A 14,349-nucleotide genomic window follows, 5' to 3' on the forward strand; every position below is an offset into this window, starting at 1 on the left:
CCCACACCAATGTTGGAAGTAAGTTTCAGAGAATTAAATGTAACGCGATAGAAAGAAACAGCAGGCCACTCTGGGGACAGAAAATGAATGGAACTTAACACCCAAAGAGGGGGCACCAGCTCAAACAACGTACGGACTTGGAAACATGTTCCCATGGATTCCTGAATGACAGATTTACACTTGACGATTTACGAAAGATAAGACGTGTGCTGGGCGCCTCTTCCTGACAGGCTGCTGTGCATTTTTATAAAATACCCTTTAGTGCTATTACTGAGGTTGGAATATAGAACCAAATAGGTGCTGTGGCAACTACCATGTTCTTATGCCAAACTACATTGTCTAATTCAAAATCCTGTCTTCTGTTTGTACCTGCCTGGGATTTTCTGTGGTTCCGTTCCGGATCTGAATCCGATTCTCTACCAAGAGAGTTTGCAAAGTCCCCAGGAACTGCCTTTTCCTCCAAGGCAGAATTCATATTTTTAAGGGAAAAAGGGCTCTCACGAGGACAAGGTTCAACCCTCAGGCATATTAACGTCACACAGAAGAAAAATGTGCCCTGGTGGCCAAGAGCACCTTCAATCCTGGACGTTGGTCACCAGCTGGGGAGATAACAGAGGGGACACCTGGCTTCAACTCAGCAGGTCTCAACCAGAGGCTAACAATTTACAGGGCACTTCCTGAAGGAGACATAGTAATGTTCTCTTTGCATATGAAAGTCAGAGAAATTGTATTATTTACCCAATAACCATGGTTTAACCGTCTCACGGTCTACAGGGACGAACACTGTAAAACAGAATGGCTAATTTTTCCTATAATAAAGTGAATTTCAATGAGCAACTTAAATCAATATTAGGCAGCCAAATTATGTGTATTAATAACTACATATCATTAGCACAATCCCAAATGAATTCTTATATTACTAAAAGGAATGCTGGGCTTGACTTTTCATTTCCCTTGGTATTAATTTATATGTAATATATTTGGTTAGAAATAACTTCTGTTTGAAACCTAATCCACTTCTGCTTTCTGTGTATACATATATAGAGAAACACACGAAAACAGACACATGCATGCCTGCACACAAACACATGCGTGTAAGTGTCTACACATACACATATTCACATCAAGAAGCCTTGGTGCCAAGACTATCACACAGAAATTCTTTGCACAGATCAGGAGAAAAATGAGCTCCTTATTCTCTCAGCGTCTCTCTCCAACTTCGTAGCATTGCAGGACTTCAGGCTTTCTTTGGAGGGAAGGGTGTACCTAAATCTAACAAGTAAATATGGAAAGTCTAGAATTATGCTGAAGCAAAAAACAAAAGCAAAGCACCAAGCCTATATAAGTAAGAATCTGATAAAAGCCCCAACTGGTCCCTCTCTATAGGATTTCATTTTGACTTCCTTATACAGACCCAGGAAAATGACAGACAGCTCTAATGTCTGGGCCTAAAACAAACAGGGACCTGAGAAGTGAGGCTGAACTGGGCCTCGGCAGAGGGAGGGTAAGGTTCCGCCCGTCTAGGAAAGTGGACAGGGCTGCAACCGTGGGAGCCACTGGTCGGTGAATCAGCAGGTTCTGTAGGATGGAGTCTGTGATAAAGGCTAGAACATTCTCACTATAGTCATCCAGACCTGTGCTCTCGAATGCAAATATAATATGAGTCACATAGGTAATTTTAAATATTTCTAATAGTTACATTAAACATTTTAAAGAGGTGAAATAAAGTTTTAACTAATTTTCTTTGCCCTACTATCCAACAAGTGTTATCATTTCAACATACAGTCACTGTAATATTTGGAATTGCCTTTTTGTTTTGTACTAAGTCTTCGACTCGGGGGTGTGGTTCACCCTGAAGCACATCTCCGCTCGGACTCGCCACACTTCCGGGGCTTCAGGGCCCATCTGGCTACCGTACTGGGCAGTGCGGGCCTAAGGCTGGAGAAGCAGCCCCTTGCGGTTCAGTGGGGCAGACCCCACACCCTGGTAGACGCCACAGAAGATTTACGCACAAAACCACAGGCCTTGCTTCCTGTTTACTTGACATCCTAACATTGATCCGTCAGGTTTATTCTTTGGCAGCAAAATTACGTAAGAAAAACAGTTCAGGATGTTAGTGTGGCGTTGACCGAAATCATAAGGAAGTGCTAGGTCCTGCTGCCGTGAAGAAGATAGCGGTCGGCCAGGACTGAGGGTACAAAGGGCAATGACGGGGTGCCGTGAAATCCGGGGCTGGGCCATCGATGAGACAGCATTGCATAAGGGTATCAGCCAAGTGATCCTGTGATTCAAACTGCCCTAAATGTATGATCTGAGTTATGGCAATAGTGAACACGCCATGCGTGCCACAGTCCTCTGACGGTCCTGGTTTCTGAGCCCAACAGCCTCGGCATCCACCTCTTTCTCAACAGCTGCTAGACACATCGGCAATCCCTCCTACCTTTCCAACTTTTTTGTTGCACTTGCGATGATAACAGAAGTTCAAGGAGGAGGCAGCTTCCTTTTCTTGGGAACTGTCATGTTCTTGCATCTCATTTGCATGCATTTTCCCCCAATTAAAAGTGCTGAAATTCCAAATGCTAACTTTATTTTCTAAAAGCAGTGTGCATTTGCTTTGCCCCATATGTGGGCCTTTGGCAGGAGCAAACAACGTCGAGGCCAATGATTTGCTGATAGCCAAGTTGGGAGAAAATCTCTTTCCAATAGTATGGCGTGGATATGCCTCTAGCAACCTCAGTCCACATATTCACAGTTCTCCCGTTTTCTTGATGTTGTTTTGGAAGAGATGCAATGATAAGATCCAAACTTCTTCTGGACATGGGCATTTTTTCCTCTTTAAGGGTGAAATTACAGCTCACTGGGGGTTATTTCATAAAGAAATGGGGCCACCAGTAGGGAAACTATAGACCTTTTTTTAAAGCTTGAATCAAATTTCAGAATTAGGAAAGTTTATAAACATTTTAATTACTCTCCCCAACTGCATCCTCCAACTGTCATTCCACAGTTTCCCTCAAAGTTATGAAAAATTACTTTTGTAAAAGAAAAGCAGATTTGCAAAATCAGTAAAATATAACCTAAGCAGCACGAGGAGCAAACACAGGAATTGGGAGAACATTCTATCAAATTTCCCATCCTTAGTGTATTAATTTTACACCAGTAGGTCCCAGTCTTAGAGCTACTAACCCTGTACACCAGAGCTGCCCAACAGAATCTTCTGCAAAATGATGGGAATGTTCTATTTCTGATGGTCTGATACAGCAGCCACTGGCCACATGTACAATTGAGTACTTGAAATGTGTCTATGGCCGTTGGGGAACTGAACTGGTTAAATTTAAATTGAAATGGCTACATGTGGCTAGTGGCTACCATACTGAACAGCACAGCTGAATACAGGGGGACAGCAGGCCCTAGGTCACAGGAGTCTTCGTGCCTCCATCGGCCCAGCAGCCTTGAGATGTAAGGCCCATTTAAAATACAAAGCACTTTATGACTTATTTTTTAAAGACATTAAATAATTAAGCAGAATAGCCTCTATGAAGTCAGACAGGAAAAATGTCTGCAAGAAATTCTCGAAGGATGATGCTCCTCTGTTGCATGAGCCAGGAAGAGAAATGGAGAATTAATGTTCTGAGAGCGTGGGTCCTAGAAAACAGGTCCAGCTGCAGCCCCGCCACCGACTAGCTGAATGGCTCTGGCCAGCGCCTGGGGTTCCCTGGGCCCTGAGTTTCTTACTTGTACAAGGTTGGAATCCACCAAGCAACCTCCAAGGTCCCACCTCATGCTAACCTGACAAGGAAATGTAGAGTCAATCCAGCTCGGAGAAAAATAATTCTTAGGTAGGAATTGTGTGAGGTCTATCTGAACTCCTTCCGTAACTTCGGTTCCTTTACTTTTCCACTTAGGATGGAAGCTAAAAAACATATACTCTGCTGCCTGAACACTCAGAGTCTGGGAGTTTCATCTGGTGATGGCGAGACTCCATGTGCTCACCCACAATGGAGTCCTGTTCAAACTCCTGTGAAGACAGTCAACTGAATGCAAAGTACTGCCATTCTTTTCCCCCCTTGTGTTTTTTCTTTCATTTAAGCAATTTTCAGTAAAATTTTCATTGCAAGAATAGTGCAGCCCTGACTGGTGTGGCTCAGTTGGTTGGGCATCACCCTGCAAACTGAAAGGCCGCCAGTTAGATTCCTGGTCAGGGCACATGCTTAGGTTGCAGATTTGGTCCCCAGTCAGAGTGTGAGTGAGAAGAAGCGATCAATGTTTCTTTCTCACATCAATGTATCTTTCCCTCTCTTTCTTCCTCCCTTCCCCTCTCTCTAAAAGTAAATAAAATCTTAAAAAGAGTGGTGCAATGAACACCTATGCACCCTTCACCTGGCAATACTATTAAGTAGAGTTTCCCACAAGTCTGATGCCCTAGGTGTTCTCTCGGCAGAGCAATAACTTGGTAACACCTGCCAGGTCACAACACTGGAGAGAATAAGCCTTGGTCGGGCTGAGCGAGCATCTGAATAACTTCTGGCCCTGAGCACCAACTGCATCACTGTGTTTTCTCTGTTAACCAGGAACATCTAGCTCAGCCTTCAACTTTGATGTCAAAAACTTTCACAACAGAGAAAGAAACAAACTAACCCCTTAGGAAGGAAAAGAATGGTCTTTGAAATTAAGAAGATATTTTAATCTTAGCACCTTAAATCCAAGCCCTTTCTGAACCTATTTCTTTGTTTGCCAAACAGGATATAATGTCAACCTCAGAGAAATATTGTGAGAATCCCATGCGACGATGTAAACAGAATGACACGAAGCAGCCATTCAGCACTGCTAGTTGCTTTCACAGCTTGTAAGCATTTTCCCAAACAGTGCTTCGAGAATGGCAACCCTGTGGAATAAATTCGTCAGATATGGCTGTTTCTGGTTTATAGCCACATGCGCTGGGGCTCAGAGATGCTAAGGGAAGGAGGAAGGGAAGGGAGAGGAGTGGCATCTGTGAGGAGACATGCAGGCCAAGTCTGTGGGAAGCCGTGCTTCAGTCACCTCTGTTAGCACTCGCATCCACCCCAGGAAACAGGCTGTCACAGCCGCAGTTTGCAGAGAGGTGTTTGAGGCTCAGAGAGGCTAGTTTCATCCAAGACCACACAGCTAGCTAGTTGCAGGGCTTGGCGAAGTGTCTGGTGTAAGTGCCTGTGTTAAGGGTGTGGGAGCCTTGGTTAAGAGCTCAAGGGCCCCAGTTAAGGGTGTGAGGGCTCTGAGGGTTCAAAGGCCTTGGTGAAGGCCTTTGATGTTCAATGCTCTGGCTAAAGGCTTAAGTGTCCAGATCTTCTCCTGACTCTTACTGCGACCTCTGATGAAAACACATTTCAGAACATGGGATGGCTCACCAGCTCGAGGAAGCAAACTGTTTCCACAGATCTAGCTGATTCTGCCAGGCTGCTCCTGGCATCCAGCTTCTCCTCTCGGAGAAGTGCTCTCCCCTGCAGGCCCGCCAAGGCAAGGGGTGACTGGCAGCCTGCACAGTGTGTAGGGGATATCTCAATTGCAGACCTCTAACCAACGGAACCTCAGGCCCGTGAAGTGATCACAGTATTTTAAATAAGGCTATTATTCACTGCACACCTTTATTAGAGAGTGTCTATGGGAACGTAGACGTTGGATGATTTAAAAGAACGCTGTACACTGCCGAGGTTCTATAGGGAATGGGCTGCAGGTGGGTGACTTTGATAGGCCATATTGTTGAAGCAAGGCAGTGCTATAATGAGACCATACGGTAAAGGCTATCGTCAAAGAGTGGCCCCCACAAAGATGTCCGATTAATAATAAATGAGGGGAAAGCAGGCTCTTTGCGCAAGCAGCTGGCGGATGGCTCTCCCTGGGTGCGCAGTTGAAAAAGTTTGATCAACACTTGGCAGCGCACCCATGCCAGGTCTGCAGCCTCAGACCCCAGCAGACAGCCACAGGGGCTCCGCGTGTGGGGCCAGCACATTCCCGACCGCGTTTTCCTCTCGCCATGGAGACTTTAAATAAACCTCTGCTTTTGTTAGTAACTTTGAGATACATGAGTGTGTTTTATCACACCAACCAGCCACACCTGAGGTTCAGGTATCCACCTTAACCCTCTGACTGGAAGCCAGGTGAGAAACAGACTACCGGCTTCCTCTCCCACTGAGAAAAAGGAAGGAGAAGCCAGAAGGTGCTTTCGAGAGTTGGAAATTATTAACAGTAAAGTAGACCAAATGCAGGATTTATGAAAAAGAAATCTCTAATAGACATTTGACCAACATAATAGCAGGTGAGAAAAGGAAAAGAGAAAAGGAAGGAGGGAGGCAAAAGGAAAAAAAGGAAAGAAGGAAAAAGGAAAGAAGGAAGGATGGTAGGAACGAAGGAAGGAAGGAAGGAAGGAAGGAAGGAAGGCAAGCCATTCATTTTAGAAATTAAGTGACATATTTCAGGAGCCATAGAATGCAAATATCTTCATCAAAGAGAAATTATTGGTGGGTGGTAGACAGATGCTATTAATCATAAGTTCATCACTAGGTCCACGGCTCGCTCTTTATATCTAACTAATTGGCAGAAATCTCAATTTTCTGGCAGAAAACTCTTTTGCAGAACACACCAGTGTGACATAGCTCATGTGCAGGTTTTCCAAACACAGCATCTGGTTATTTTTACCATTGTCCCAAAACAGGAGACCCCACGGAAGAGCAGGTGGCCCCCAGCAGGACTGACACTGGGGCCAGGCCCCAGGTGGCAGCTCAGAGGACGCAGCATCCAGTTCAACCCTGCACGGACTGGCCTCAGAAGATACCTGCTTTCCATGCCCTCTAAAAGCTTACCAAGTGACAGGGCCATTCAAAACACTCCATAGGGTTGGTGGCAGTGGGGGGAATCTGGCACTTTTGCAAAAGTACACAGGTCAGTGGGCCCTCAGCAAACACAACAGACATGCTGTCGTGTTGAAGAAAGACCTCCTCTCCTCTGATTCTATGTCCTCGGGTTCATCTGCGTTACCTCAAATGGACAGCGAAACTCTAATAAGTTAACACGAGGTGTGGAAAGGTCACCAGGAAGACTGTAAGGAGCAATACTGTGCATCTGAGTGAACGATTTCTCTCAGCGGTTCACTTTAGCTCTGTGATTTTTCTTATTTGAGTTTTTTATTGAAATCATGTTTTTTTCTTGGTAATCAAACATTCTGGCCACTCGAGGTGATTATGATATTAAGTTACCAGTAGGTATCACTAAAACACAGGTAAAGAAATCACTCTTACACATAACTGAATAGTTCTGAAGAATCCAAATGTCCAGAAGCAGACTCCTGTTTCAACAAAGACACCCTCTGTTTTGTAGTGTTGGATACATGGAGCTTCTGATTACACATATGTAAGTACTGGTAGCATTTTTATACTTCGGGTTTACCTTCTGCACCTAGAAATATAAAGATTTGTGTATGTCACCGGTTGTGGCCCTCCAATAATACAGAATGAAAATTCCTATGTTTCATCTCTAGGATCAACACCCATGCAGTCCAGCCAGGCCTCTGTATCCATGGATGTGGAGGACTGCCTGTATGCGCTGACCTACACCATTTTATATGAGGGACTGAGCATCCTTGAATTGGTACCCACAGGGGTCCTGGAATCCCCAGTCGGTACCAAGGGACAACTGTATTTTCTTAGCCCACGTTACTGTTGCATAGAATCTGGTGAAGGAACTCCTTCAGTCCATTCAGGAATGTTCTTTTCCCACGTAAGTTTTGATAACTGCACCTAATACTGGTTTTTACCCTTCTTCATTTGCATTTTAATTGAAAAAGTCTACCTTGATTTCAATGCTATAATACAGTGTGTTTATGTTCTCAAAATCTTAACAACTTCTTATCCGGAGGTCCCTTTAATATATACATATATATATATTTTTGTATAGTTCAGTTATGGGAAAACATCTCATAGCTTCTTTACTTATTACTTTACTTGAGTTGTTTTCTTTGTGCAATTATCCATTTGGCCATCACATTACTCTATGCAAGAAGTTTTTATTTCAATTATAAAAGCAACTATACGCCATGATGATTAAGAAAACTATTTTTGCAAATCAACCACAGTTTACTTCAGAATATAATCACAGGCTAGATTAAAGGCTTAAAAATAGGGACTAAAAATAAAGGTAATCAAACCTTCCTGCCAATCTAGGTGATTGTGAAATTTAATTACCAGCAGTTATCATTAAAACAAAGGCAAAGCGATTTCTTGTACATGTAATTGAATATTCCAGAAGAAAATTTCTAAAGAGTTCTCTAAAAATGTATCTCAAAATTAATTTTAACCTGATTATTTCATTCGTTGTGTCTCGCTTGGTGACACAGACAAAATGACACACGTGTGTTGTGCGGTTCCACAGTGGCAAGTGTGAACCTGTTCTCAGGGAAGCCAGATTCGGGGCTCAATACCAAAGAAATGATTAGATCTTTACTCTTTGGGCGAACACAGCCCAACCTAAATCTTCCACAGCTACCTCTCTGAGAGAGCTTTAACCGTGCTGTTCGAGTTCACCTCCCCCTAGGCTGGTCACTACGGAACCAACCATTTTTCAGCGCTCAATTGTCCAAATGCGTCCTAAGGTGTCCAAAGCTGTGTTAGTAAACCCACTGGTACTGGAACGGAAAGGAAGCCTCCTACATCAGCAGCAGCAGGGAGTGGCCGGCAGCTCTGTGCGCCGTGCTGCTCGTGGCCCTGCAAGCTTAACCGTGCAGAGAACAGGAATCGCTGGGGGGAGAAAGATCAATAGCCCTAAGAAAGGAAGTTGAAAACTAGGTCATGAACTTCATCTCCAGGCCCTTGCCTAAGCTTTTTCCTCTTCCTGAAATGCCTCCCCCCTTTTCTGCTTTCTGGAAAAATCCTACTCATGCTTCAAGGCTGAATCATAGGTCACCTCCACTGACCCCTCTAAACTGAGGTCACCCTCTCTTCCCTGCTCTCTCCTCCACATACTTCACCTCATCCGGCTGGAACACAGATTGATATCGGCCTGTCCACCCCTGCTGCTGGAGGGTGAGGGAAAGGATCTTGATTCACCTTTCCATTCCCAACACTTGGGGCTATGCCTGAAACCTAACAGACACTGAATAAATGCTTGTTTAATGGAGCCCAAAACTCAAGATCAAATATAACATGCACTATAAGAGGCAGATTTTACGTGTGTTGGACTTATTTCTGCACCTAACGTCTGAGCCAGTTTTTTTTTTTTCATTCCTCCAAGGAGCAAAGTTTATTCACATCAAGTACACCCTGTGTTAAATGCTCTACACACATCATCTCATTTAATCCCAATAATACTCCTAAGAAGCAGGTCCTATTATTAGCATTTGCCTCATTTGTGGAAAATCGAGGTTCAAAGAAGTTAAATAATTCACCCCGAGTTACCCAACTGGTGGAACCAGAACTCAAGGACAATAATCACAGAACTTCAGAGGTAGGAGGATCCCCAAATTATTTTTCATGCTTACCCTTCTTGAAGCTGAGGTTTATGACTTACTGCCTGGTACATAGTAGGCCCTCCAAAATGGTGACTGGTTGATGGAGTGCCCTCATCGCTCAGATTCTGACCTTTGCCTGGGAGAACCCAGCTGCCACCACAAACAGGCTCTATTCTTTCCTGCCCAACACCTCTCGCAGGTGTGAATTGCTCGTGTCATCTGAATTATTCATGATTCACACCTTGAGAAGTGTGTTTAAAAAGAGAACTACAGTTCTCATTATTTTTCAAGACAAAGTGCCTGATTAATTGGTGAAATAGACAATGTAAGCTTGTGCCCAGGTTGATTCACATCAAATAATATATGCGTGCCCACTCTCTGAATTTCAGCTTTCACATATCTCTTCAGTTTCCATTAGGATTTAAAACAGTGGTAGCTGAGCAAGAAAGAGAACCATCGCAAGCATCTCTAGCCTGTCTGCAAAGCAATTACCATCATTTAAAGCCTGTAAGTACTGCTGCTTCAAACCCACGTGTTCTTCCTAAGGCTGAGTTAGGTTTTTCAATGAGATTTCTTATGCTACACCAAGGCCTGAAAATTCAGATGCTACATCACCTGTAATTCATGCCATCAGTGAGTCAGGCAAAACAACTGCTTTCTGGCCCTTTCTCCATTCTTCTCTCCTTTCGCCACCTCTCCCTCTTGAGTTGATTTTCCAAGTGGGAAGTTTTGAGAGGAGGGATAAACCATATGCTAATCGAGAGCCAACAGCACTGTATTTCAAATTCAATGTTAGTCAACCAAAATGAACCGAAAGGCAGCAGCAGTGGGTTGAGGATGCTAAAAATAAGCTGTAGCATTTGCTGAGTTCTCAGAATTAAAACCACAGGCGGTCAACTTGTTGCTGTTCTTAATAAGATATGACGGTTCTGTCCCATTGGCTGCCACTACGAGAAACCTGAACTATCTGTACGCCTAACAGCACTGTGCTCTTGGTTAGTTGGCAGTGATCAAGCAAGGAAGTGCCGTTTCCCTGGAACTCAACCTGCCAAAAAAGGTAACAGATGGCTTTCAAGTGATCCTCTTGTGGCACATCACAATGGAACCGTAGTCGAATTCACCTTGCATTTATGATTTAATTAGTCACACATCTACAGACATGGTTCCTGGATGCCTGGCTGGCTGTTCGATGTCTCCAACAAGATGTTTCTTTCTTTGAGTTTAATTTTGGGTAATAAAAAATAATACACAATAGGAATTGATACAATATTAATATCCTGAGTATTTCCATTGGGACTTCAAGAGCCCTGAATACGGTATAGGACACTAAATGTCTTATCAGATATCCCTTGACGGTTTGTCATTAAAGTTTACAGTGACCAAAGAGGTAGAAGAATTCTACCTAATGCATCATTGTGACTAGAAGCCTGTCATACTCAGAAACCAGTGGGGGTGCTTCTATTGATTTCTGCTCCTTCAGGTTCATTAGAATTTTTTTTCTCTTCAATTAGACCCGCTGATCAACCATAGAAAAGCTGAAAGAAGCCCTTCCTTTGCTCAGTTGCACTTGGGGGCGGGGGGGGGGGGGAATGTATGCCTGGAAAGTGAAATTACAGAGCGTATTCCAAGAGGCCACACAGGGAAAATCAATCTCAATCTCCCTCTCTCTCTCTCTCTCTCTCTCTCTCTCTCTCTCTCTCACACACACACACACACACACACACACACACACACTTGTATAACCAGGCAAATTGTCAGAGGCTGGGCTCGACCTCCCGTTCCCTAACTGGCTTCAATCAGGACCAGAAGGACACAATCCCTTCATCACTTCCATCTCAAACCCATGCCCCAAGCGTGTCTCTCCACGGAGCTAATTTCTGAAACAAACAAAGAAAATCAAGTCTGCGAGGAGCGAGGGTTTGCTCCCCTTTGCCTTGAATTTGGGCATCTAGCGTAGTGGAGCGAAATTGCAAGCGGGTCGGGGCGCCCAGCGTCACCCCAACCTTTCACGCTCCGCCAGCCCCTGTTCCAGCTGCGCCAGAAAAGTGAGAGCCTGCCCTGCTCCTTTCGCTTCTCCATGCTGCTCCCCAATTCCCCAGAACGCCCGTGTCCGCATACTACGGGCGCCACCGCTCGCCCACCTCTGCGCTGTCAGATGTCAGGCACGGAGGTGCTGTGGCACCGAGGGTGCTGGCAGAATAAACAAGTGCCACGCCGGACGCCTGCTCTCACTCTGGTAGAGCGGGCAGGGCGGCCACAGGTAGGTTCTATCCATCCCAGGGCGCGGGCGAGAGACCCAGCGCGGCAGCCGCGCCCCGCAGGCTGAAACTCACCGGAGGACACCGAGGAGCCGGACAGGCTGGAGTTGCTGGACGCTGCCATCTCCGCGCGCCCCGCGCGTCGCTGCACGCTCAGCCCCGGTGCGGATGCAGCCTGCGCTGCCCTCGCCCGGCTGCTCCCAGCCTCCGCGGCCCCCAGCCCATGGCAAAGTCCTGGGGACGCGCAGAGAGCACCAGCCTCCGGACTCTGCCTGCACTTCCTGCTCCGCCAGATGACGCGCTGCCGCCGCCGCTATTTATTTGTGGTTTCCGTCCCTCTCCGCGCCTTTGCACCGCTTTTCTCCGGGTGTTGGGCGGTAGGTAGGTGGGAGCGGAGGGAGGCCAAGGGGCGGGCAGAGCGGACCGCTAGTGACTTCAGCCGAGCCCCAGCTGCGGTTAGCACTTCACAGCGCACAGCCGGGACCAGGGCTCCGGGGCGTCCCCGAGTCACCCCGCCAGCTACCCGCACCCTCCCCTCGGCTCCTGCCTTCCCAGAGGCACTTGAAGCAGCCGGGGCAAAGCCAGCGGGAGACGGACAGACAGAGCGACCTCCCCCTTTTCCCTCCGCCCCAACTCCGCTCGCGCGCACACAAAGGAAGGAGAGGAGACGCGGGAGTTCGGGGGCTCGTTCAGCTGCGGCGGGCTTGACAGCTCCTGCGTCGGGGGCTGGAGGGGGAGACCGCGTGCAGCGGGCGGGAGGACATTGGACCAGGGAGCAGGTTCCCTAAGCGCTGGGGAGGCCGCCGGGGGGAGCGGGGCGAGCGCGCGGCGCCGCTCCAAGGGTTTGAAGGCGACTGGCAGTGAGGAGTGGGGGGAAGGTGTTGGGGCTCTCTGCGCCTGGCCAGACTAAGGAGAGCAGTGAGAGGGCTGGGGTGGAAAAGGGAGGGCGAAGGCGGGGTCACTAAGGACACGTTGTTAGGCAGAAGGGGGCCTGGGATGCCAAGCGACTGTGGAGCGCTTCTTCCCCTGCCCTTCAAATTGTCCTTTGTTGCTCTGGAGCTGATGGTCCCAGTCCTGCAAGAAGGTAAGTTTTCTAAAACACCCTCAAAACACACAGCAAAATAATCCAGCTGCACTTAAGTACCCCAGCCATGGGCAGTGCGTGACGGGTCCATGGGGTATATGAGGTTGGCCTTCATAGAAATAGAGACGGTCCAAATATGTCCTCATGCCCACACAAAGCGGAGTGTCAAAGAGAAGGAGGTTCTTTGACTTTGTCTTGCAAAGGATCTGCACAAAGACAGGAGACTGGCTATCCACAGGTCTGACTGTGCTTTTCAGAATGAGGAACTGACTGCTCAGGTGTACGAGCCAGGCAGAGACTGGAGCATGAGGTGTGTCCCTTTCCCCCTGTATTTAAACCTAAATTAATTTCACTGGGAGGAAATACCATGCAGATTTTTTTTTAAGTCTATTTCAAGCTCCCAGCAGGGTAATGGGTTCTTTCAATCCCGAAGCAACAGAAAACTGTGAAATTTGAACAGAAATTGTTAGATCAAAGGGAAAAGCAAACATTAAAGGAATGAAAGTACTCTCATTATGTAGCAAAGTGGAGAGTGTTCACATTGGGGAAGTTCAATTTTGAAAAATACGGTTAAAAGGACATAGTCAGTTTAAAAATTATTAGGAGTGACACAGGAACAGCAGCAGCCAGACCTAGGGGGTCACATCAACCAAGCACCTAACACACAGTGAATAATAAATGTTGAATAATCACACTGTGCACCCATGTCACATTTTCTAGTTGATTTAAAGTATTCTTTAAAAATTCCCTCCAGGATGCCATCCCAGTCTATCTTCCCAATACGGCTTTTTTTTTTTTTTTTTTTAATGCAGCTTGGCGAATAGTTGAGAGCTCATGCACACACTGCAGTCACTTTGGACTGAATCCTCCTGACCCTCCTCACTGTCCCCCCTCCCCCATCTTTCTTTTTTTGTGCCATGCAGCCCTGATGCAACCTAAGCTGGAGCCGGCCATTCGGGAACACATGGCCCACCACAACCTTGACCTCTCTATCTGAATGGAACTTCCTGTTTTCCCAGAGTTCTTCTGATCAAAGACAACATCTACTCGTGTGACAAGAAATCGATGTGTCCCTCCAGATCTTTAGATGGGCAACAATATAACTTGGCTGTCACCTGGTTGTCACCATCTGCATTTTAAAGAAAACGACATCTGGTTTCAAACTCTGGTTCTGCCTCTCATTAACTATGGGATCTTGAGCAAATTATCTACACCCACTGAGCCCTAGTTTCTCCACCTGCAACCAGTCCTCTTACGCAGGGTGTTGGGAAGGTTAAATGGGTTGATCATTGTAATGCCACAGTGTGCCTGACATAGTTTAGGCTGAATCCACAGTTTGCACTTTTGCTTTCTCCATTGCAACTGGAGATAAATAATCAGCAGTGACTCATTCTACGAGGGGGAAATGTCTAATCTTTGGCCCGGTGTTAATATCTTTCTTGGCCCAAATTGAGCAACAGGTTTCATTACCCATCTCAGAAGTCTCACAAAGGGATGCCAGATTCTATTTCTGCAGTCTGGGTGGCAACAGTTAC

The 14,349-nt window shown here is 46.2% G+C and overlaps 1 protein-coding gene across 2 annotated transcripts in view; it reads right to left on the minus strand.

The window, feature by feature from the left end:
* The window catches only part of CHN2 (chimerin 2), a 253,283-nt gene extending 241,341 nt beyond the window's left edge, over window positions 1-11,942 (minus strand). The window contains exons 1-2 of one of the 2 annotated variants that reach the window (XM_053926776.2): window positions 11,806-11,942; window positions 7,269-7,425 (exon numbers count right to left, since the gene is read on the minus strand). In XM_053926776.2, coding sequence (XP_053782751.1) covers window positions 7,269-7,272 — 4 coding nt within the window. In that variant the 5' untranslated portion in view covers window positions 7,273-7,425; window positions 11,806-11,942. The remainder of the gene's footprint in view (window positions 1-7,268; window positions 7,426-11,805) is intronic. The other variant, XM_024562874.3, reaches the window with a different exon arrangement.
* Between the last annotated feature and the right edge of the window lie 2,407 nt (window positions 11,943-14,349).

Source organism: Desmodus rotundus, chromosome 6 (assembly GCF_022682495.2).
Source record: "Desmodus rotundus isolate HL8 chromosome 6, HLdesRot8A.1, whole genome shotgun sequence".
NCBI classification, from domain to species: domain Eukaryota; kingdom Metazoa; phylum Chordata; class Mammalia; order Chiroptera; family Phyllostomidae; genus Desmodus; species Desmodus rotundus.